Genomic DNA, 24913 nt, shown 5'->3' with positions numbered 1-24913 from the left:
ACACTACATTGCCATAATCCCCCTGTGCCATCACACACACCTGCATTGCCACAAGCCCCCTGTGCCATCAAACACATCACACACTACATTGCCACAGGCCCCCTGTGCCATCACACACGCATCTCATATTACATTGCCACCAGCCCACTGTGCCATCACACATACACCACATATTACATTGCCACAGGCCTCTTGTGACATCACACACACTAACTACATTGCCACCAGCCCCCTGTGGGATTACACACACACACCATACATTACATTGCCACAAGCCCATGCGCCATCACACACACACTACATTGCCACAAGCCCCCTGTGGGATTACACACACTCACCATACATTACATTTCCACAAGCCCATGCGCCATCACACACACACACACACACACACACTACATTGCCACAAGCCCATGCGCCATCACACACACACTACATTGCCACAAGCCCATGCGCCATCACACACACACTACATTGCCATAAGCCCCCTGTGCCATTACACACACACCACATATTACTGTCACGCTTGGCGTATAGGAAATTGATCCCTAGACTCTGCTGGACGTTGCTTAGCCCACCCACAGGCACGGAGTCTAACAGGCCAGTGGTTTTCGCCAGGAACCCCCTCAAGGAGGTATGGACTCTGCGGCACCAAACCTGCAGGTCGCGGTCCTGTGAGTGGGTGCACAGCAGGACGGTGTGGAGGAGCCAGGTGACACGAGCAGCTACAGATGAGGCACAATAAGAGTAGATGTCCTGTGGTGCAACCAGGAGAAACAGAGGCTGTCTCGCGGGTGATAGGTAGAGGTACTGGAGCAGCTGGAGTACAGCACTGGTGTTGTGCAGACCACACGAGGAAGTGGAGATAACTGGGGATCAGGCGATGAGTCACCGAGGCAGTTGCGGTCCACAGTGGTAGCGGTCAGAGAACTGGGGCTGTCACAATGAAGTACAGGAGAGGTGGTATAATAGCACTGGAGCAGCAATAGTTCAATACAACAGGAGACTGAGAGCAACTGAAGTGGCCGAGGTAACTCATAGCAACAATAGATGAGATGCAGTAGTAGCGACTCTGAGTGATAGCGGTGAGAGAACGGAAGCTGTTGCGATGTAGCACAGTTGAGATGGTAAACAGCAGTACTGGAACAGCAGGAGTTCAATACAGCCAGAGACTGAGAACAGACTGCAGCAGCAGGGGTGACTCGTGGTAACAGCTGATGAATCAATAGTAGTAATGACTCTGAGTGATAGCGATGAGAGAACTGGAACTGTCACGATGAAGTACACTGAAGATGGTAGTAGTGGTACTGGAGCAGCGATGGTTCAACTCAGGCAGAGACTGAGAGCAGACTGAAGTAGCGGAGGTAACCCGTGGTAACAGCTGATGAGTCACAATAGTAATAGCGGCTCAGAGTGTAGCGATGGGAGAACCGGAGCTGTCACGATGAAATACACTGGAGATGGTAGAATGGGTACTGGAGCAGCAATGGTTCAACACAGGCCACGAACTGAGAGCAGGCTGAATAGCGGAGGTAACTCGTGATAGCAGCTGAGGAGTCACAGGTGTAGTAGCGGCTCTAAATGGTAGCGTTGAGAGAACCGGAGCTGTCATGATGAAGTACACTGGAGATGGCTAGCAGAGTACTGGAGCAGCGATGGTTCAACAGAGGCCACAAACTGAGAGCAGGCTGGAGTAACAGAGATCCACAAGGAGGACAGGAACCAAAACCACAGGCTACAGGAAGTGAGCTTGAAGAACAGGCATCAGACAGGTGAATCCAGGAGGTTTAAATAGTGCTCCAGAAATGCTCAGCCAATGAGAAGAGGAGGGAGGTCCAGAAGTGCAATAGACTTGCACCTGTGCCGAACTGAGTATAGCTGAATGAATGAAGTTAGACTAATGCTGGAACATGGCAGTTTCCAGATAAATGAAATGCGGGTAGCGGGACAGGTACTACTTGCGGGACCGAAGCGTTACATTTACATTGCCACAAGCCCCCTGTGCCATTACACACACACTACATTGCCACCAGCCTCCTGTGCCATCACACACACACCTACATTGCCACAAGCCCACTGTGCCATTACACACACACACATACATTGCCATAAGCCCACTGTGCCATCACATACACTAACTACATTGCCACCAGCCCCCTGTGCCATCACACACACACCTACATTGCCACAAGCCCACTGTGCCATCACACACACACACACACACACACACATACATTGCCATAAGCCCACTGTGCCATCACATACACTAACTACATTGCCACCAGCCCCCTGTGCCATCACACACACACCTACATTGCCACAAACCCCCTGTGCCATTACACACACTAACTACATTGCCACCAGCCCCCTGTGCCATCACACACACCACACACTACATTGCCATAATCCCCCTGTGCCATCACACACACTAACTACATTGCCATCAGCACCCTGTGCCATTACACACACACACACACACACACACACACACACCATACACTACATTGCCATAATCCCCATGTGCCATCACACACACACACTACATTGCCATAAGCCCCCTGTGCCATCACACACACACACTACATAGCCATAAGCCCCCTGTGCCATCACACACACACCTCATATTACATTGCCACAGGCCTCCTGTGTGATCACATACACTAACTATATTGCCACCAGCCCACTGTGCCATCACACACACCTACATTGCCATAAGCCCCCTGTGCCATCACACACACACACTACATAGCCATAAGCCCCCTGTGCCATCACACACACACCTCATATTACATTGCCACAGGCCTCCTGTGCGATCACATACACTAACTACATTGCCACAAGCCCCCTGTGCCATCACACACACACTACATTACCACAAACCCCCTGTGCCATCACACACACCACACACTACATTGCCATAAGCCCACTGTGCCATTAAACACACACACACACACACACACACATACACATACACACACACACACACACACACACCATACACTACATTTCCATAAGCCCACTGTGCCATTACACACACACACTACATTGCCACCAGCCCCTTGTGCCATCACACACACACGTACATTGGCAGAAGCCCACTGTGCCATCACACACACACACACACACACACACACACACACACACACACACACACACACACCTACATTGCCACAAACCCCCTGTGCCATTACACACACACTACATTGCCACCAGCCCCCTGTGCCATCACACACACCACACACTACATTGCCATAAACCCCCTGTGCCATTACACACACACACACACACACACACACACACACACACACACACACACACACACACACACCATATACTACATGTCCACAAGCCCACTGTGCCATCACACACATACTACATTGCCACCAGCCCCCTGTGCCATTACACACTCACACCTACATTGCTACCAGCCCCCTGTGCCATCACACACTCACACCTACATTGCCACCAGCCCCCTGTGCCATTACACACTCACACCTACATTGCCACCAGCCCCTTGTGCCATCACACACTCACACCTACATTGCCACCAGCCCCCTGTGCCATCACACACTCACACACTACATTGCCACCAGCCCCCTGTGCCATCACACACACACACACACACACACACACACACACACACACACACACACACCTACATTGCCACAAACCCCCTGTGCCATTACACACACACTACATTGCCACCAGCCCCATGTGCCATCACACACTACATTGCCATAATCCCCCTGTGCCATTACACACACACACACACACACACACACACCACATTTCCACATGCCCACTGTGCCATCACACACTCACACCTACATTGCCACCAGCCCCCTGTGCCATCACACACACACTACATTGCCATAAGCCCCCTGTGCCATATCACACACACACACACCTCATATTACATTACACTAACTACATTGCCACCAGCCCCCTGTGACATCACACACACCTACATTGCCACAAGCCCACTGTGCCATCACATACACTAACTACATTGCCACCAGCCCCCTGTGCCATCACACACACACCTACATTGCCACAAGCCCACTGTGCCATTACACACACACTACATTGCCACCAGCCCCCTGTGCCATCACACACACCACACACTACATTGCCATAATCCCCCTGTGCCATTACACACACACACACACACCACATTTCCACATGCCCACTGTGCCATCACACACTCACACCTACATTGCCACCAGCCCCCTGTGCCATCACTCACACCTACATTGCCACCAGCCCCCCTGTGCTTTCACACACATAGTACATTGCCACCAGCCCCCTGTGCCATCACACACACACTACATTGCCATAAGCCCCCTGTGCCATATCACACACACACACACACACACACACACACACACACACACACACACACACACACACACACACACACCTCATATTACATTACACTAACTACATTGCCACCAGCCCCCTGTGACATCACACACACCTACATTGCCACAAGCCCACTGTGCCATCACATACACTAACTACATTGCCACCAGCCCCCTGTGCCATCACACACACACCTACATTGCCACAAGCCCACTGTGCCATCACACACACACACACACACATACATTGCCATAAGCCCACTGTGCCATCACATACACTAACTACATTGCCACCAGCCCCCTGTGCCATCACACACACACCTACATTGCCATAAGCCCACTGTGCCATCACATACACTAACTACATTGCCACCAGCCCCCTGTGCCATCACACACACACATACATTGCCATAAGCCCACTGTGCCATCACATACACTAACTACATTGCCACAAACCCCCTGTGCCATTACACACACACTACATTGCCACCAGCCCCCTGTGCCATCACACACACCACACACTACATTGCCATAATCCCCCTGTGCCATCACACACACTAACTACATTGCCATCAGCACCCTGTGCCATTACACACACACACACACACACACACCATACACTACATTGCCATAAGCCCCCTTCTGAAGATCACCCTAAACATCACATTTGGCTGGAGCTATCAGTCACTTCCTTCTCTTATTGATGGGACCCTCACACAAATAACATATTTAACATAATAACATGACTATGTTGTGGAGGTAGCACAACACTGTCTGCCACAAGAGTTTCCATTCCTTGAAGGCACCACACCTTCATTTAAAGATGCAATTGCACTCCAATAATTTTCATTGTAAAATGGCTTTAAATAAGGCCAATTTAGCATTACACTAGAAGAATATGTTAGGAGCATTTTCCACTCTTACTGCTTGATGCCTTAAGCATGCACAATACTCATATCACTTTTGCCCATTTAGGCACTGTATGATAACACCTGGCACCTCTTCTTGAACAAGCCTTTTGTAATGTATTACATAAAGCCATTTTTATACTGAAAGATATTGGAGTATGGTTCCTTCCCTATCTTCAGATAATGAACAAACTAAGACTGAGGTTGGCAACCTGCTGGTCACAAGCTGTTGTGGAACTACAAGTACCATCATACACTGCAGCCTTTGGGACTTTTTGGGAGCGTTACATCTTGGCTGCCTCGGGGTAAAGGAATAAACTGACATTTCTATGACACTTTTCTCATCAATAGACGCAGAACCTATTGTTTTTTTTTTTCTTCTTTACTTCTTTCTAGAGGCTGTAATAAGAATAAGAACTTTTATTCAAGTGATGTACGTGACTATTATTTAATGAAGTGCTGTCTTATAATTGGAGCTTTGGGACATAAAGTAACAATGCATTGTATGACATTCCCCCCCCTCCCAAATAAAGTCTCTAAGAATGGGGTAATTAGCAAATGTTTATTTTAAGTACAGCAGCAGTTTTTGTTCAGATTACAAATGTTAGCACATTTTTGAAAAATGATTCGAAGAAGTAATTGATATTATACACAAATCATCTTCTTGTTTCATTGACATTTGCTGCTGAAATAAATACAATCCCTTCACTTGCCATGTAATTTCACCAAATCATAGTAACTTCCTTTTAAAACTATATAGGTAACTTATCTATGTTAAAATTAAGACAGCTCTTATTCATGTTAATAAATGAGAGAGTTCTCTTGGCTGAAATTTCCTGTTCTGAAATAAATGTAACTTTACTTAATTGAATAACACTGAAGACTGAAATCAGATTGGCCTGTTCACACTGTCAGCATGGGAAACACAGATACATTTGTCATTTTTCAAATTTTGCGCAACTTATAAAAATATAATTTTAAGGTTTACTTGTGAAATGTGCAATATTATACATTAAAATAAATTTTGGGTATATTTCAGCAGGATTGACACATCACTAATTACATTTTAAGAACTAATGAAAAGTCATAATCAGGTCACAACACATAATAATACAACTATGAATCACAGCTGCTATTTTTAAGTTTTCCTGTTTATCCAGCAGCCTACAGTTATCTTGTAGAACAGTTAGATTTTATTTATGTTAAGACTCTTACCCATCTGCGCTTTGCTTCTATTGTTTATGTTTATTTTTACTGGTGTTTCATAAATAATTGGAGACTTCTCATAAAGTGTTTAAACGAGTGAAATGCAAAAAAAGTGGAACAAGTAGGATTCTAAAAAACACTACTGGAACTCAATGCAAGTAAAAAAGCCAACAGGTACGATGTCAATAGAAAACCAATAACATGCATTTTACAAATGTTAAAAATACTTGTAAAAATCAAAGCTTTAAGTTGTTGTGAATTAATTTTTCTCTAAAGTACAGATGATAATTCATATTCTAGTAACTTTGCTAAATGCGAACAATTGTATAGACATGATAAAAGAACTAGGGAGAAGACATATGAAACACTTGTAATGCTAGAGCCAAGCCATTGTTATCATCATCATCATTTATTTATATAGCGCTAACATATTCCGTAGCGCTAATTGTTATGGCCCCCAGATTAAAATATTGAATCAATATGAAAAGCTAAAATATAAATGTATTGAAAAATGTAATCGACTTTACGGTAATGATTAAAATAAATGAAAAGGAAAAAATGTATTCACTATTTTAACTGCTTTGAAAAAGCAGCGACCACAATGAGAAGCTGTCTCAAAACGCGTTGCAGTATCTCACATTGTGACCTCCCCATGCAATAGGACATATACAGCTTATGCGCTGTTTGCTACAACATCCAAATGATTGGATGGGAACATCTACAATTCATCTATTAGCTGTTTGAGACTTTTAAACATTTTCCTCATTTTCATTGTCCCTATCCCCTGGATTAGTCTATCGATTAACTCTCTGATTATGCACAAGAAAGGAAATACAGGGGCTCATTTAATGTTTGACCTACATCAATTTTGTTTTCAGAAGATTCTCATTTCCATACTCCACATGCGCACCAAAGACGCGTATGCATGCATCCGTGTATAGATCTTTGCGTATCAGTGAATGGTGTCAGGAAAAGGGGCAGCCAAGTGCAAGCTGAGTGCAACTGTGACACAGTTATACACAGATACTGCTTTGAGGAGATGATTCTCTTGCGGGTGCTGAGGGAACTATGCACAATGATGATGATGACTATTAGCGGGATTATAAGGTATACTAGATTCTGATTGGGTGATTGAGTATTAACCCCTCCAGCTGATAGTACTTAAATCATTAGCATCACAACTATATTAAATGGACGTCTATTCGCATATTTAACTAACATTTCTATTTGGATTACTGGAGCAAAGAAGATTCCTGTTTGAGGAAGACAACACGTGATTGTATTTAATATCATTTATATTTGTATTTCCTATTTAAAATGTGATTTTCGCATTTAAAAAAAAAACTGTGGAGACACAATGCTCTTTTGTGTATATGATACTTCATTACATTATATTATTGTGCACAATATAATGTATTGTACAACATATATGCATATCTTTTTGTGTGTGCATCTTTTTCTACATACATTCGGGGTGCAAATGTAGCCAACTCTAAACGAGCCCCACTATATTTTTTTTTTCGCAACAGATTTTTTTTTACCTGTCTACTATAGCCATCTGTATAGTAGTAGTGCTATATGCAATACATCCAAACCAACCACATGCAATAATACAATCTATTAACACAACCAGCCTTTGTTTCATTCCAGGTGCCTGCATTTATTCCATCTATATAATCACTCTTATGTACTTACTGTTATACTTTAGCTGTTTGTTATGTGATTTATATCTATTATCAGAAAGTGCACATTTCTATTCTGATTAACTTTCTGTTATCCCCTCTCGTCATTAATGACATCTTTGATATTTACTTTGTTTTTCTTTCTCTTATATGTTATCCCTTTTATATATTTTTTTCCTTTTTCTTGTATTAATTTTAATCACAATCATTCATGTTTATTGCATTATAGAATATATTTATATTTTAATATTAATTGAATATTTTCTTCTAGGGGGTGCTGTTGTTTTTATTTTTACCTTTACATAAATATCAATGTTCACCACATTCGGAGAACTGGGGGTGTTTGCATGAAGACATATAATTAATACATTAATCTGCTTTCTCCAAAGAGTTGTTCTAACTAAACACACACATTGTCTATACAAAGACCAGAAGTCCTATCGGGTTTCTGTACTGCATTCTCCTACGTAAACTTGGAAGAAAAGTTGTCAACACCAATGCAAAATAAAAACAAATCCTGAGAAACCATTTTTGCAGCACAATCTTCTCCGGGCTTTGTCTCATAGAACTACTTCCCAATTCTTCCCACACACACAGTGACTCTGCTATAGTGCAGGGGCTAGTAAACATTTGGGGTACGGCGTTCCAGCATCCCAAACACTGCAGGAAATAGAATGTTAGCTGTGCTTAGCAAAGTGAGGCAGTTCTATTCCTGTATGAAAGTGAATCTCTCCGTGGGCCTCCAAAGCAAAGGTGGGGTGAGCCGCCTCTGTAAACTTGTGTCTGAAGGTAAACAGCAACTGTCCCTTCTGGACGTTGTAGAAAGAAAGTCCCCCTTTTCTGTAATCTAGAAGAATCCCGACCCGCACTGGAGGCTCAGTCAAGTGAACTTCACTCCGTAGATCATTATGGAGGAATTTGTAAGAGAAACTGGGGAAGAAAACACAATGGGGAATATGTGAATCAGCAATATTGGAAGCAGCAGCAAGTTACTAGATTGTATTCTGACCACTGTCTAATACCTGTAACTTGGTTTGTGTGCGCTTGCCTTATTGGACGCTATAGCACTCTGGGGCAACATTTATTAATTTACACGTGCAGCAATTTAGATGTTATTGATCAACTGTAACCTACACCCAGTGTGTGCATTGAACCAATATTCATGAGAATATCTCCTATTCATTCCTTAACAACCTGTGAGATCACTAACCAGTGCCTAATAAATGGATAAATTGCAGTGATCAGACCACAAAGTGGCTACATCCACTATTTGTAGACAAATGGACCCGTCATCCACAAAATCTTATGGTGGTCTTGAAAATAAGAGATTAGAGTATAATAATTTGTCTAGTTATCTATGCAAACAAAGAAAGGATATATTGAAATCATGTGTATTCCATTAATCAAATCTACAGTAGCTGAACTTCATGTAAACAACTAGAATGTTTGTTGAATCTGCCCTCTTACATATAAGAAAACTAACACCATAGGGAGACTGTTGGAGAGGACGTCGAAGACAAAAAGGTCACTAAAAAAAGCGAAACAAATGGCTAGGAAGTGTGTGATAGACTACTGGCATTTTCACCTCTGCTGTCAAAGTAACACAGTGAAAGTGGCCATTATTTGGGCTGAACTGATCATGAGAATGCAGCTTATGAATTCCCTTCAATTTAAGGACCAGCGACAGACACTTCATACCTCTATGATGTTACGAATTCCAACGACTGACAGGCTCAGTGTTGGATTTGGCCTACGGCACAGAAGGCCTGTACCTGGTGCAGTGTGGAACTGCCATTGGAGAAGCAGGTGGAGTGCACCGGGGCGCATGGAGATAATGGGGCCCGTTGCTTGGCAGATGCAGAGAGTCAGAGGCCCCAGTGCCCTCCTCCCGGCCTCCTTGCTCTGGGGCCCACAGCTCGCTAGCTACGCCTCTGACCTAGGGAAGGCAGGCCCATGGAATACACCCCCCTTTTCATGTCCCATTCCTACAATCCTACTTCTACTGTCCCGCTCGTCCCTCCTCAACTGCTGACCGTTTCATGTTCTTACACAGAGGGGATGTGCTACAGGTGTACTAGTGAACTAAATGCATTCATATCACTATAATATCTGCTGTCTGCTCCTGCCTTGTAAGGAAAGTCACCACCAGTAAGCAGTGTGATGCTGTTCATGAGGTAACCCATGTGTAGAAGCATGATGGAGGCAGAGAATAGGTGTACTGAAGTCTGGCATAATACTGAGATACTGGAGGCTGGTATGTTACTTGTGAACTGTAGGCTTGTATAACATATTGCCACCGGAAGCTGGTACAAAATGTGAGCACTGGAGACTGGTATAAGATGTGCATATTAGAGGCTGGAATAATATTAAAGTGTATAACTAATAACTAAAATACAATTTCTCATTATTTAACTTAATACATACTCCTTTATGTCTGTAAAAGTTAGAAGGGATGTTATCAATTGAAAGGCAAATCTTAGGGTGCTCCAAGCATTGTGCCTACAAGCTCCAGTGAGTTACAGCTAGCAGTGATAGGCTGCTCTGATAGGCTGCTCTGATAAGCTGCTCTGATAAGCTGTTCTGATAAGCATTCTCATCAATATTGGTTCAACCCACAATATGGCTGCTGTGTAGGTAGTGAGTAAACTGCAAGCAGCAAAGAGATACAGAGTCTGCTTCATCTTCGGACATAAGTCCGGCTGTTCGCCATATCTTGTGTGAAATTACTCTGTGCAGGCTCAGAAACTGACCATACGCCAGTGAACACAGTTGCATCTAATTCATGTCAAATGCAAATGATACTTCTGACTGCCTAGAAAGACGGAATGGCAGTGGGAAGGGGCGGGCACACATAGCAATGTCAGGGAGGGCTGAGGTCAGGTGCATGACCATTTGTGCTGAGGTACGTTGTTTATAGCCTATCGCTTGCACCAGCTACAGGGCAGGTGTAAGTGCTGACTGATAGTGGTGATAACACGTGTGCACGCCAGAACATGTCTATTCAAGTAAGAAAAAATCTCTAAAAATGCATTTTATGTACAGTACGCATTAAGAACATCCTGATTTATGTATTTCATGTTCAAAAATAAAGGAAGAAAATCTTATAAAATTTTATTTAGCATGTATTTTTATAACTGATTATTGTATTAAGAGTGGCTATTTATTGAGTCAATTTCTTTTCAGCCATTGTTTTAATGGAACTTTATATTACACATATGCATGTGTGCATTCTACAGTCTGTTGTGTCTGTCTGCATATGGCAAGTACCATATAGCATACTTATTGCCACATGCAAATGGAAAAAGTTCTTGAGATCCACTTGTATTGGAATATGGGCGTTCATGTGTACAGGGTAGGTGCGATTTTGTTTGATACGCAAGTAGCGTTGGCATTGCGATCGAAGATGACTCAGGCCTGCAGTGAATAGTGTGTACCTATCCCATACCACTTAGTTGCCATGTGGCCCAGCACCTAAAAGATAAAAAGGTCCCTAGAAGGAACCTATAGTCTGGGTATACATTGGTATAAGCTACCAATACTGGTAATCAGCTGAAACCAATCTGGGGAATATTAACACATAATTATGGCACGCAGACCACCAGGTTGACAGAAATATTCTATTACTCCACTTTCCTAATGTCAGATCTTTGTGATTACCTTGTGGAGGAAGAAGAACGCTGCATACACCATGATGTACTGTCCTGTGTCAAGGCCAATTCTTCTGGAGAAGGATGAAAGGTTGCACCGACACTGTATGAGCTGCATTCTGTAACCGTCATCTCCCAGTAATGTCGCCCTTTCGCTGGCAGAAGCTCCCCCAGCACTAATGGAATTCTATGAAAATATAAAGTATTTTAGGCACATTATCCCTTTCGTTCCTACAGGTCTAGAGCACAATGGCAGGACATGGCTCATTAAACATTATGAGTAAATGTTTTGTTTAACTGACTGAAGCAGGTTTTTATAACCGTACAAGTCACTGATGTCCCTGCAGAAGATGCATCACTCCGCAGCAACAGCACCAGCATACCTGCCACAGTGCAGATCCTCAGTATACAAAGGGGTGTGGCCTCTCAGGGAAAGGGGCGTGGCCTCACAACCAAATAGTGGCATGAGTGTACCAGGGGCAGATCTCGTGGATTGGTGCTGTGGGTTGGGTAGTTTAGGAAAGTGGTCTAATGTGTCCTGATGTTGGCAGGTGCGGCTGGGACAACCGACAAGCAATTAAAACACAGTTTTTTTTAAAAACAGCACTTAATATCTAATATACTGGTGCATAGTAATGAATTGTAACTATTGATAGTCTGTAACTTCCAATGCTCTATTCATTACTACACGTAAATGCTTTAGCATGGAAGTGTTTTGTTTAAAAGCTGGTTTTGTAATTACTTGTGTTACATTACCCTAACTCTTGCAGTCCATAAAATAGTTTTGTGATTGACATACTGAGAAGAAGGAGCATTACAACAACCCACAGGGTCATCGTCTGGGGACCAGAGAAACTGCAACTACACTCTGCAAAAAATATTAATGGGTGAGATGCAGCATTTCTTATGACCATTGTGATTAGAGATGGGCGGGTTCGATTCCCAGAGATCCGAATCCATCCGAATTTAGCCTATCCGAGTACCGAGCCGAGCAGGCTCGGTGCTCTCCCGCCCATTTGGAATCTAAATCGAGGCAAAACGTCATAGTGACGTATTCGTATTTCTGAGCTTGGTTCTCGGGAGATTTGCAAAGCATAAATACCAGCCTCCACAGCACTCCATCGCCATATGACAGAGGGAGAGAGCAGGGTTAGGTCACAGGATGTATTAGCGCAGGGACAGAGCAATAATTGTACACATAATTGTTTCTATTCTATTCTATACAATTCTAATATTAATATCAATTGGATTTGCAATTGTTAGAGCAGTAATAGAGGAGGATAGAGGAGGTTTTTTTTTCTTTTTTTGGCACTCCAAGTGCTTTTGGGGTGTCCCATATTCCCCAGTGTTTTTCAGTAATTTTTCTGGCTGTCAAAAGTCATATTTGGCAGCAGCAGTATCTAAAACAATTTTTTGCACTCCAAGTGCTTTTGGGGTGTCCCATATTCCCCAGTGTTTTTCAGTAATTTTTCTGGCTGTCAAAAGTCATATTTGTCTGCAGTATCTATATAAGACAATTTTAAGCTCTACAAGTGCTTTGGGCTCCTTAAAATGGATTCAAAGTAGTCACATATGAGCAGAATCAGCAACCAGGTTCTGTCACCAGTCCTGATGGTAGTGTTCCCAGTACGTCATCTGGTAAAGCCTATGTAAAAGTACAGTCTTTTTAAATCAGGGAAAAAAACACACACCAAATTTTTTTTTACCGTTTTGAAGCGAAAAAGAAGTGTAACTGCAGAAAAGTTGAGTGCGATAAAAAAGAAATTGCCAACATGCCATTCTACACACGCAGTGGCATAGAGAAAGAATGAGGCCTTCGCCTTTCTCTATTAGTGGCAGATCCAAAAATGTTACCGAGCCTTCTTCTTGTACGGTCACTCGTGACCAAGCAAGACCAAGTAATTTGGAGTGTAAAAGTGGTGCACAACTACTGTTATGCGTCAAAGCCGAGCTGCAAGAAAACAGTAAGGCATTAGAGGATAATGAATGCTCTGAATCAGGAATGACAAAAATCCCTGTGGAGAGTCCATCCAATAGTAGTATCAGGGCCATCTTTTCCATTGGGCACGATGGGCAGCTGCCCGGGGGCCCCACGGGCAAGGGGGCCCCATAGGCACGGCTCTTAATGAGAATAAATAATCCTGCAAAAGAAAAAAATCTGCAAAAAAAACCTACAAGGGTCACTGAGCAAGTACATCTATCTATCTCTATATATCTATATCTATATCTATATCTGTATCTGTATACATCTATATATCTATATCTAGGGGCCCCGGTGCATTGCTTTGCCCGGGGGCCCATAATGTTGTTAAGATGGCCCTGAGTAGTATGTCTAATCGTGAGAATTCTGTTAGTGTACCCATAAAGAAGGGCCCTTTCAGCAGTTCTGCTGATGCGTGCCTGAACAGCCCGAGTGTAGCCGGTGATACACTAATTGAGGATGCCACTTTGGAATTAGAAGAGGATGAGGGGGAGATTTCTGTAGGCGATGAGAGCGCTAATGAGGATGTTGATGAGGATGAGGTTATTTGTGTAAGTCCTGCACCAGTGGCAGCAGTTTTGGCACGTGACAAGAAAAAGGCCATTGTCATGCCTGGCCATAAAACAAAAAAATCCACTTCTTATGTGTGGAATTATTTCTACCCAAATCAATTGTAAAGCCATTTGTAGTGTATGTCAAGCCACAGTCAGTCGAGGGAGGGACCTTACCCATCTTGGAACCTCGTCTATGTTAAGCCATTTAACGAGAGTTCGTGGCAAAGTGTTAGGAAATGCTGAAAGTTCTTCCAAAAAAATTACAAGCACTCCATCATCAGCTAGGACCCTCCGGTCACCGACATCCCGACGGCTACAAAATACACCCACAACACTATCCTCATCAATATCCTCAAAAGCGCTCGGAGTTAGCCCTGCATCCCACTTAAGGCTGGATGACTCCGGCACTATAATTGATTCCTCTGAAGAAAGCGTTAGTCCCACTGCTGCTGCTGTTGCTGCTGCTGGGGGTGAATCGTCAGTGCAGAGGAAGGCCAAGACAAAGTGCAGTCCTACATTTCAACCATTAACTGTGAAACAATCATTTGCTAGGGGAAGCAAATATGACAGCAATCACCTAGTCGCCAAGCGAATCACAGACGCCATGGCTGCCATGTTAGTGTTAGATCTGCGTCCAATATCCACAATAAACGCAGCTGGTTTTTCACAGTTAATTGAGGTTTTGTGTCCGCGTTACAGAATTCCATCGCGACACTATTTTTCTCATAAAGCTATTCCACAACTATACCAAAAAGTGTGTAAAAATGTAGAGATTGCGCTGAAAAATGCCATTCTGCCCACTGTCCACTTAACCACAGATATGTGGACAAGTGGAAGTGGTCAAACCAAAGACTATATGACTGTGACAGTCCACTGGGTTGGTCATTCACCTTCACCAGCAGGAACAGCAGTAGCAAGTACACCACTACGTAACATTTGTCACAGGCAGGCCACTCTTTGTATCACCGGCTTCACTAACAGGCATACGGCTGACAATTTGATACGCAAACTAAGAGATGTGATTGATACATGGCTTATACCACTTGGACTCTCCCCAGGATATGTCATTTCTGATAACGCCAACAATATAGTGCGAGCATTACAGCTGGGTGAATTCCATCACATTCCCTGTTTTGCTCACACCATCAACTTGGTGGTGCAGAGCTTCCTACAAAATAACCGTGAGGTGCAGGAGATGCTTTTGGTGGCCCGTAACATTTCAGGGCATTTCAGGCATTCTGCCACAGCATGTAGGAGATTGCAGCAGCTCCAAGAGCAGTTTAACTTGCCCTGCCACCAACTTAAGCAAAAGGTGGTAACTAGGTGGAATTCCACCCTGTACATGCTTCAGAGGATGGAGGAACAGCGCAAAGCCATCCAAGCGTATTGCACAAGCCATGACATTGGGAAAGGAGGGGGGATGTATTTCATTCTTGCACAGTGGGGAATCCTTTCAGTGCTGTGCAAGGTGCTGAAACCATTTGAAGTTGTGACGTGTGAAGTGAGTGCAGATTCTGCTAGCATGAGCCAAGTCATTCCTTTAATTAGACTATTGGAAAAGCAGCTTGAGAAACTGAAGGAGGAGATGAAAGCAAGCAATTCCGCAAAGTATATTGGCCTTGTAGATCAAGTACTTAATTCGCTTCACAATGATCCTCGAGTTATTAAGATCTTGAACTCAGATCAGTACGTTTTGGCCACTGTGCTTGATCCAAGGTTTAAGACCTACATTGAGTCTTTGCTTCAAAACGAACGAGATGTGAACTTTTGCAAGGAACTATTGCTCAGCAAGTTGTCCGCTGAACTGGGCCTTGGCTTGACGATGTGTCCTCCTTCAATTACTCAAGAAGCTGTTGCTCGTAAAAAACTAAATTTTCAAAAAAGAAGCAGGGAAGACGCAGAGGGCAGACCAGAACAGTTTAACATCTGGGCTGGTTTGAAGGATTTTTCAAAAAAATGTGTGACCTTGCCCATAACTCCATCCAATATGAGTATTAACATGCAAAGGATGGTGGAGGATTATTTTCAGGTAATTGATATGGAAATGTCAGACAGTCCCTTTCCTTACTGGGAAGAAAAGCAGGCCATTTGGAAACCCATGTACAAACTTGCTTTGCAATATCTAAGCTGCCCACCCTCCAGTGTGTACTCTGAACGAGTGTTCAGCACAGCCGGGAACTTAGTGATCGCCGTAGAAGGTTACTTCCCAAAAATGTGGAGAAAATGATGTTTATAAAAATGAACTACATCTTCCACGAGGAAGGCCTTCACCATCCAAGACATCCAAGCACTGACTGTTCTCTAATGGCGGATTCAAGCGGCGCTGAATTAATAGTCTGTGATGATGACGTACACACTGATGAGGGTGAGGATGAAGCTCCACATGATGACAATAACATCTTTTTAAAACTCTCTGTTTAAGTGTAGGGTGCAATCTACCCCCAAAGAGGAAAGGGACTTGGGGCATTTCCATATCACGTACCGTCTTGAAAGGCTGCTGTTTGGGCAATTTCTCATTAAGGGTAGGGTGTCATACACAGACTGACCCCAAACTGGCTTTGTCCATTTCCATTAATATTGTACAGTCTATAACGGCTGAATTTTTGAATATTTTATACAAGTGGAGGGGGGCCTATAGAGACAAAAACCAAACTGCCTTTGTCCATTTCTATTAATATTGTACAGTCTATAACGGCTGAATTTTTTAGTATTTTCTACAATTGGAGGGGGGCCTAGAGAGACAGAAGCCATACTGCCTTTGTCCATTTCTTTACATATTTAACTATAAGTGTAGGGTGTAATATACACCCAAAGACGATGGCTGCATTGCCAATATGCATAGATGGAGAGGAAGACAACCTGGTTTGTGTGTAGAATTAATGAAGGCCTACCAGGAATTAAACTGTTTTTTGGATAATTTATTAGCTTTACAATTACATTACTTATCCAAGAAGCAGTTGGAGCACTAAATTTGGTTATTTTATGCCCAAAAACATTGATTTTTAAACAAAATAGCAAAACAAAACCAAACAAAACCAAAACCAAAACACGCAATGCCGGTTTGGCAAAACCAAAACACGATGGTAATCCAGATCCAAAACCAAAACCAAAACCAAAACCAAAACACGGGGGTCAGTGAGCATCTCTAGTTGTGATACTCAGGCTCTATGAGCAGCAGTGGGTTCATAGAGTATCAGCACCAGGGGGTAAATGTATCAAGCTGAGAGTTTTCCGGCGGGTTTGAAAAGTGGAGATGTTGCCTATAGCAACCAATCAGATTCTAGATGTCATTTTGTAGAATGTACTAAATAAATGATAGCTAGACTCTGATTAGTTTTTCAAACACGCTGGAAAACTCTCAGCTTGATATATTTACCCCCAGATATTCAGTGCTTACGCTGCTTGCTACGTAGTGCATCTAAATGTCGGGTTCCATGTGGCTGAAATATGCAGTTCAATTCTCCAGTTCGTCACTAACCTAAGAAGCATAGCATAGGGACATTAATGTGGCAGATCATGTGCATATGTGAGATTGTATTTTTTGTGGTATAAATTATTCTTAGCACAGAATTGGCTGCTTTTTACACAACCTCACAGGTAATACAGAAGTAACTGGACCTCCTGGGCTCCAGCATGGACACAAGCACTCTGCATTCCTAAACAACCCCACATACTAACCCAGTAATCTCCTTCTTTTCTGCAATACTAATTACAGTTCCATCTGGTGACAGTTCCAGGGCTGGGTGCGCAGTATCTCTCAGTAAGTGAAATCTGGTACCTGTAAAAATAAACTTCAGTAAGCTGGATGGGCTAGTTCATTGCAGTCTTATTCTCCTCGAAGATAAAAAAAAGGAATTCAGAGGTAACAGAAACAGTTCCCAAATACTGAACCAGCTCCTCTACTGATCACTAGTCAGATTTATCTTCTCTTGTTGGCGTCTGTGACGTCCGGACGTTACACTGATCCAATAGCTAAAAATTCTGCTTTTTCAAAAGTGTAATCAACTGATTCAAGAAGTGTTCTAGTTTAACATGACATTCAACACATCTTAAACTGATTTTTATTGCTCTATAAACAGCTGAGGAGCAGCTCACAGTAGTAGGAGTTGGCTGTAAAGGTAAATAAAAAGAGGGATAAATGCTCAGGATGCATAGTATTACAGACCGCATCTTGAATATGGGGGAAGGTTTTGGCTACCTCACTGTAAGATGGATCAGTGGTCGGCAACCACATTCTTACAGTGAGCGGAATGATTTTATTAAAAGCGAGGTTAGAAGAACTAGGTTTTTATACTTTGAAAAAAAGGCGCCTCAGGGGTGACTTAATAATATGATTATATTTAGTACAAATATATCTGAGGTAAATACAATGATTTGTCAAGTTAATTTTTTGTACCAAGGACCATAAATACAACAGGTCATCGACTGTGCATGGAAGAAAAACAGTTTTACCATCAGCATAAAAAGGGGTTCTTTACGGTAAGGGCAGTTAAGCTATTGAATATCTAATCCCATGTTGAAGAAGGAGAAGCAGACTTGATGGCAGAATATATAAGTGTATTGGATGCCTTTCTTACAACAATGCTATTGGTAGCTGTAATTAATAGAGGACTTTATGTGGGGAATTGATCCAGGGAATTTATTAGATTGACGTTGTTTAGGGTCACGAAGGAGGTATGTGTTGGGTCATTATCCTGCTGGACATTCCGACCATTTTTCAGCTTTAATTTCTGCACTGATATTAGTACATTGGCGGCTTGGATTTGTTAATATTTAAATTAACACTTCCATGAAAAATTAAGGTGTGTGTGTTTTTTAACATACATTACTGTGTCAGGCTATAATCATCTGCCTCTTGGCCCCCAAGCAGATTTATGTAGTGTGCTGCGAGGGAGGACGATTGCCCCAATCGCCCCCCTCTGGATCCACCACTGGTTGGACGATGGCTGAGAACAATGACAGATCTATGTGGGGTTGCTGCTTTAATATCCAATGGTTGCCACATAGCCCCAAAACATAATCGATGCACCTCCAAGCTTAATGTGATGCTGGGAGTACACCCTGGCTGGGAGTTCCTACCTTTAGTAGATATAAGGGCAGCTTCACTCTGCTCACTTGACCCAAAGGTGTTGGCAGCTTTTACATAGAAGAAATAATTCTCTCCTGGTTGTAATGTAACCCGCAGCTGCTGGTCCTTGATTCCAGATACAGACCTAGAAGGAATAGTGTTACCCGTCATAATCATTGTTTTAAGGATTGTTAAAGGTTCACTGAACTACTGTTTGCACCATGTCATTACATCCACTTCATAGGGTGTTTTATTATTGGCTCTTACCTGAGCCCCTCTCCCTCGGATGAATATTGTTTGCACCACTCCAGTGTAAAGGAGTCTGTGGATTCCGGATGTGCTGTGCTCCATCTAATGACAGCAGTGTCCCAGCACACTGTACAATCCTCTGCTTTTATTACTGGGGTGGACGGAGCTGGCAATGGAAAGGGGAGAAAAAGTATATGAATAACCTTCCTCTATCATTCACCAGCTCTAAAGGGCATTATACTGTTACTAGAATATACTTTAGTTGACAGTAACATATTATAGATGTTGGTATACACTCATAAAACTTGGGGATATTTTAGCATTTTTTCTTTTCTGTTACATAGCCTTTTATGCTCTATGGTTACTTTAAACACTGTTGGTTCTTCCAGTTTATTTTGACTTCCACATGCAATTGCAAATATTTAAAACTAGCAAAAGTGACCATAATGTTGCTTGTGGCATAATAGTTTAGAGGGTAAGAATGATTTTAGATGTGTGGGGAGAGAGGGCCAGTGACACACCATGACAGTAAATGACTTTCACTGCTCGTGGAGGGGCTGCTGTCTTGATTTGGAGGAGGTACATGTATAAAGGTCTGTGGATGGAAAGCAGTGTAATAGTGCATAATAAACATGATGGAGATGTAATGTAATATGTGTCTGCAGTGTTATCACACCCAATTACATCAGGCAGAGCGTTGGTGAACCTAGTGGATAATCCCCAATGGCACTGATATTCAGGAGAGGTAAGGCTTAGTGGTTTGTGGAGGGGCACCATGAAAGAAGGACTATGTTTGGGTAAATAGGACTGGTCTGGCTGACAGGGTGTGACTTGGACAGAGCTTGGAGCTCAATGTGTCAAATTACACTGTTAGAAAGACTGAAACAGTGGGCGTTCCTGGCTGAAGAGGGTGACAGATTTTTGCATGTGACTATTATGTGATCATGTGATCACCTCACATCCAACCACGTGATACCAGGGATACCTGCTGCTTCAGTGTGTGTGTGGTCCAACCCCTGTAAGATGATGTTTTACCCTAGACAATAATGAAGCCCTTCCATGCCCCACATGTAACCATGCTCTATGGCTGATCAGTGGCATAGCTACTGCACCAGGGACTTTTATTGGCCCTGGGCAACCACAATTGCTAATCAAGCTCATGGTTGCCTGGTTCTATCATTCTCTTTGAGACCATGGAAACACTGGTGTATATTGTACAAAACAATGACTGGTGCACAAAACTATTTTTTTTAGAGCTCACCATTACCTAAATATACAAAGGCAATTCATTGCAATCTAAACTGGTGTATTTTAACCACACACTGAATGACATAAAACACAATTGTCTTTTGCTCTTTTCATTTGGACTTTAGCTATACAGATGTTCAAATCCAAAAACACATTGTAACATCAACTGTTGTATTTGTTTGAACACACTGATTATCACAAAACACAAATTATTTAGCTGCTTATCATTACCTATCTAGGTGTACAAATACAAATATACATTGTGATATAAAACAGTATAACTTTACAACACACTAACTCATTCAAAATATGAAAAAAATAGCCAAAAAAGTGATAAACATTCATTATGCCACAGAGAAGCTTTTGTAGATATTAAACACATAAAATTATGGACTGCCGAGCCCATGTTTGCAGTTCACATGATAATGAAATTTCTGAAACATGATCATCCCCTTTATCAAATCATGACACAGAACTTTATTTATTTAGGACAATATGTCAGGTCCTAGTAGTGGTGAACATGAAGTACATATTAAATTTAAATTAAGTGACTACCTGCAGCAATTGGAGGACAGTATCATGAGATAGCAGTACAAACATGTGATAATCATCCTCACAAACATGAGAATGAATATTTACTAAAGAGTAGGCAGTAGGTGGAGAATAGTAATAACAAATGTACTCAGACAACCAGACATCGCTATATACATTGTACAATAATAAAAAGCAATGCCAGTGCAAGTGGTAATGAAGAAAAAAAAGTCCCGCTGAAGTACCCTAACAAAATTATTTTACAATCCAAAAAAATACAATGGGTGGAAAACATTCATACAGAGCATAAAGCAACCTATGTTTGTAGATAATGATGACAATAACTTACATAATGGAATGACATTCACCTACCAATTTTTAGAAAGTGCTTATGAAGTGGTCAAGCAATGATGATGTAAAGAAAACAAGCAACAAGATGCAGTTCCTATTCAAAAATAGATAAGCATTAAAAAGTATTGCCTGTCCCACCAAATGCACCTGAGAAGAACCCAACCCCTTGTCTACTCAAACATTATTCTGTGACCGAAAGTTTACTTTATCATCCAATCAGTGAAGCTGATAATTCAGTACCAGCCTGTGGCAGTCCATGGCTGTCAATTCTGCATCCCCTACTACCTTACAAACAAGCGCCAAGAAAACGTCCCATCAAATGTAAGCCATACATCATGTAAAAGGGCACACGCAATTACAATACAAAAATTGTTGGTTTGGAAATGTTTTGAGAGTGATATAGGTATCATGTGAATGGACCTATAAATGCATTGTGTGTGCATAAAAACCTCAATTGAGTTCGCCATGTAACAAAACTTGGAAAGCTAGACCTGAACCCACATATAGAATGGCATCTTCTTTAGGAGAAACACTATAGTAGTTCAGATGATGAAAGATTATCTTTCAATTGTACATATGCCATTGTTAACCTGGGTGTGACACATATGTTTGACAGTCACATGATTGACAATTATATTGTCGACGCCTTTATATAGACAGGGTGGGAAAGCCGTCAATAATAACATCGGCAGTGTTCATAGGTCGACAACTGAAATGTAGACAGTATTATTAGGTCAACAGTTCAAATGTAGTATTAGGTCAACAATAATATCCCTTTCCCTATCACTAACCATAACCCTAACACTAACCCTACCCATATCAAATTGTTGACCTGATAATACTGTCTACATTTCAATTGTTGACCTAATGATACTGTCGACATTCAAAATTGTCGACCTATTAATACTGACAACATTTGTATTGTCTACCTTATAATACTGTCGACCATGTGAATTATTGACCTAATTATACTGACAACATTTGTATTGTCGACCTTATAATACTGTTGACCATGTGAATTGTCAATATAATAATACTGTCGACATTTGAATTGACAACCTAATGTTGTTGAATTTCTGAATGCCAAACGAATGTCTAGCAATCGACCGCGTACTGTTAACCTTACTTATGGTAATAAAGGTGATGATGTACATGATGACTGTTATGGGACTACAGTTGCACCTCATGACCACTGTGATGTGCAAACTCCAAGTCCTCAGTCATTGTCAGTGAAATATTTTAATAATTTCATAAGAAAACTAAACCAGCCATAGTTATGACCGACAACCATCACTGATCAAGTACTAGATAAAGGTAAAAACTACAACAGACTCATCTTACAGGTCTCTCCTAAATTCACACTTATGATAATTTTTGTGGTTGTTGAATTTGTGTGATTTAAAAAATGTATGGTAAGTACTGTCATGAACGCCCAGCCTGTCCCAGATACAGCAATCTGAACAGCTGGCCGTGACTTAGCAATGAATACACCTTTTCTGCCACCACAAAGTATTTACTATGGTGTCCTTACGTTCACCAAAACCACTTATTAAATGTTTCACACTTAAATCACATACACATGTAGCATGACCCTCACTGGGCTTTGTAAGCCCAGAAAGAATCATGGAGAACACACTAGATTAAATGTATTTAATCTGAAAAATGTTTCCAAGGCTTAGTTACAAAAAAGATAATAAGACATACAATAAGGTGCACAAATAAGTTTCAGAAATAAAACCAGAGTCACTACTTACTAGTTAAAACTTGGCGTGTGTGAGGGAACACAGTTGAGAAATACGAGACATTTTAGTCTTGATAGACCCCTCATGAAAATGCACACTGTAATGTCTAAAGCAGAAGATTTTAAACCCTTCTTACAGGCTCTTCACCCCCACCTTAGGAATTACATTTTCAATTAAGTCAGATTGATTCCAAAAATGACACAGAGCTTTCAAAGTAAATGATCTATCACTAAGATATATGTTGGCACCTCAGAGAATCTCTCACCTCTACTCTGCTTGAGTGGCTAGATAGTTTACAACTTTGGGGCTTCAAACTCTTCCAAGATGCTTATCTATCCCAGGCCTGGCTAGTTTCAAAAGACTCTTGGCCAATTGCACAGGTCACTTAGGTCAGTCAGCAAAGCATACTTTGAGAGGTTACATAAAATATTCACATTGTTATTTTCTGTTGAATTCATGTATGACAATCAGTCATTCGATATACTACATAATTGTCACAAGTACCTAATCTGTATTATTTTTAACTAAAGCTGTACCACTTTATATGTCGATATTATTAAAAAGATGGAGTGGTCATTCTTTAAATCTGTACTTAGGTTCATACCACAACAAATATGTGGTTGCGTGACAATATATGGCTTTCACATCTAACCAGGTAAATCTAGAATGTCCTAAAAAGGGCAAGCAACAGTTTCCTCATCACCTGCAACATCATCATCATCACTGTCCTCAGCACCACTTCCAAGATTTACATTTACTCTATTGGTCCAAAAGTAACATACAGCAAACTAAATCCTGGCTTCCATAGATCGCAAAATGAATTGCTGGTTGTTCTCCAGACAACTACAGATTGGACATATCTTCCCATTTGACAATAGCTTGAATATTGTTGCTGTCTTGCATCAAACAAATACCAGACATCTCCTGTTGTGCTTAACCACATAAATCAGAAATGCTTGCACACAACCCCATACAGGTGTCCACTATAACAGATAATATTGCGTAAGAAATGTACTTGCTCCCTAAAAAGATGTAACAATAAGCCACAACAGTTATGATCTTCCTATTAGATGGACTTCTACCTGTGAGAAATGGCAGGAGCAAAGGAAAGTCATCAATGACTATGTTATTTTACATTCCAAATGTCACTCGCCGGGTAATCGGGCAGCCCACCTGACCCCCGGCAAACTTACCTTCCTCCGGCGATCTGCTCTGTCCCGGGTGCCTCCATCTTGGATTCGGGTCTGCGCATGCGGTATATAAAACCTTTTTCTGCATTCCTATTGGCCAGGCTATTTTGGCACCAAATATAAAAGGCACCTCCTCTGAACACCCGGCGCCTGTTCCTTTAGTTACCTTTGGTGCTAGACGTGGCTACAGAGCTG

At 41.9% G+C, this 24913-nt stretch overlaps 1 protein-coding gene across 1 annotated transcript in view; it reads right to left on the bottom strand.

Annotated features, from left to right (window-relative positions):
* Window positions 1–5816: 5816 nt before the first annotated feature.
* Window positions 5817–24913, bottom strand: part of CMYA5 (cardiomyopathy associated 5) — a 64866-nt gene continuing 45769 nt past the window's right edge. Inside the window, exons 10-14 of the mRNA XM_075182379.1 lie at window positions 19675–19822; window positions 19419–19552; window positions 18018–18117; window positions 11815–11991; window positions 5817–9087 (exon numbers count right to left, since the gene is read on the bottom strand). Coding sequence (XP_075038480.1) covers window positions 8835–9087; window positions 11815–11991; window positions 18018–18117; window positions 19419–19552; window positions 19675–19822 — 812 coding nt within the window. The 3' untranslated portion in view covers window positions 5817–8834. The remainder of the gene's footprint in view (window positions 9088–11814; window positions 11992–18017; window positions 18118–19418; window positions 19553–19674; window positions 19823–24913) is intronic.

This window comes from Mixophyes fleayi, chromosome 1 (assembly GCF_038048845.1).
Source record: "Mixophyes fleayi isolate aMixFle1 chromosome 1, aMixFle1.hap1, whole genome shotgun sequence".
NCBI lineage: Eukaryota > Metazoa > Chordata > Amphibia > Anura > Limnodynastidae > Mixophyes > Mixophyes fleayi.
This window is presented reverse-complemented; position numbering and strand designations above follow the sequence as displayed.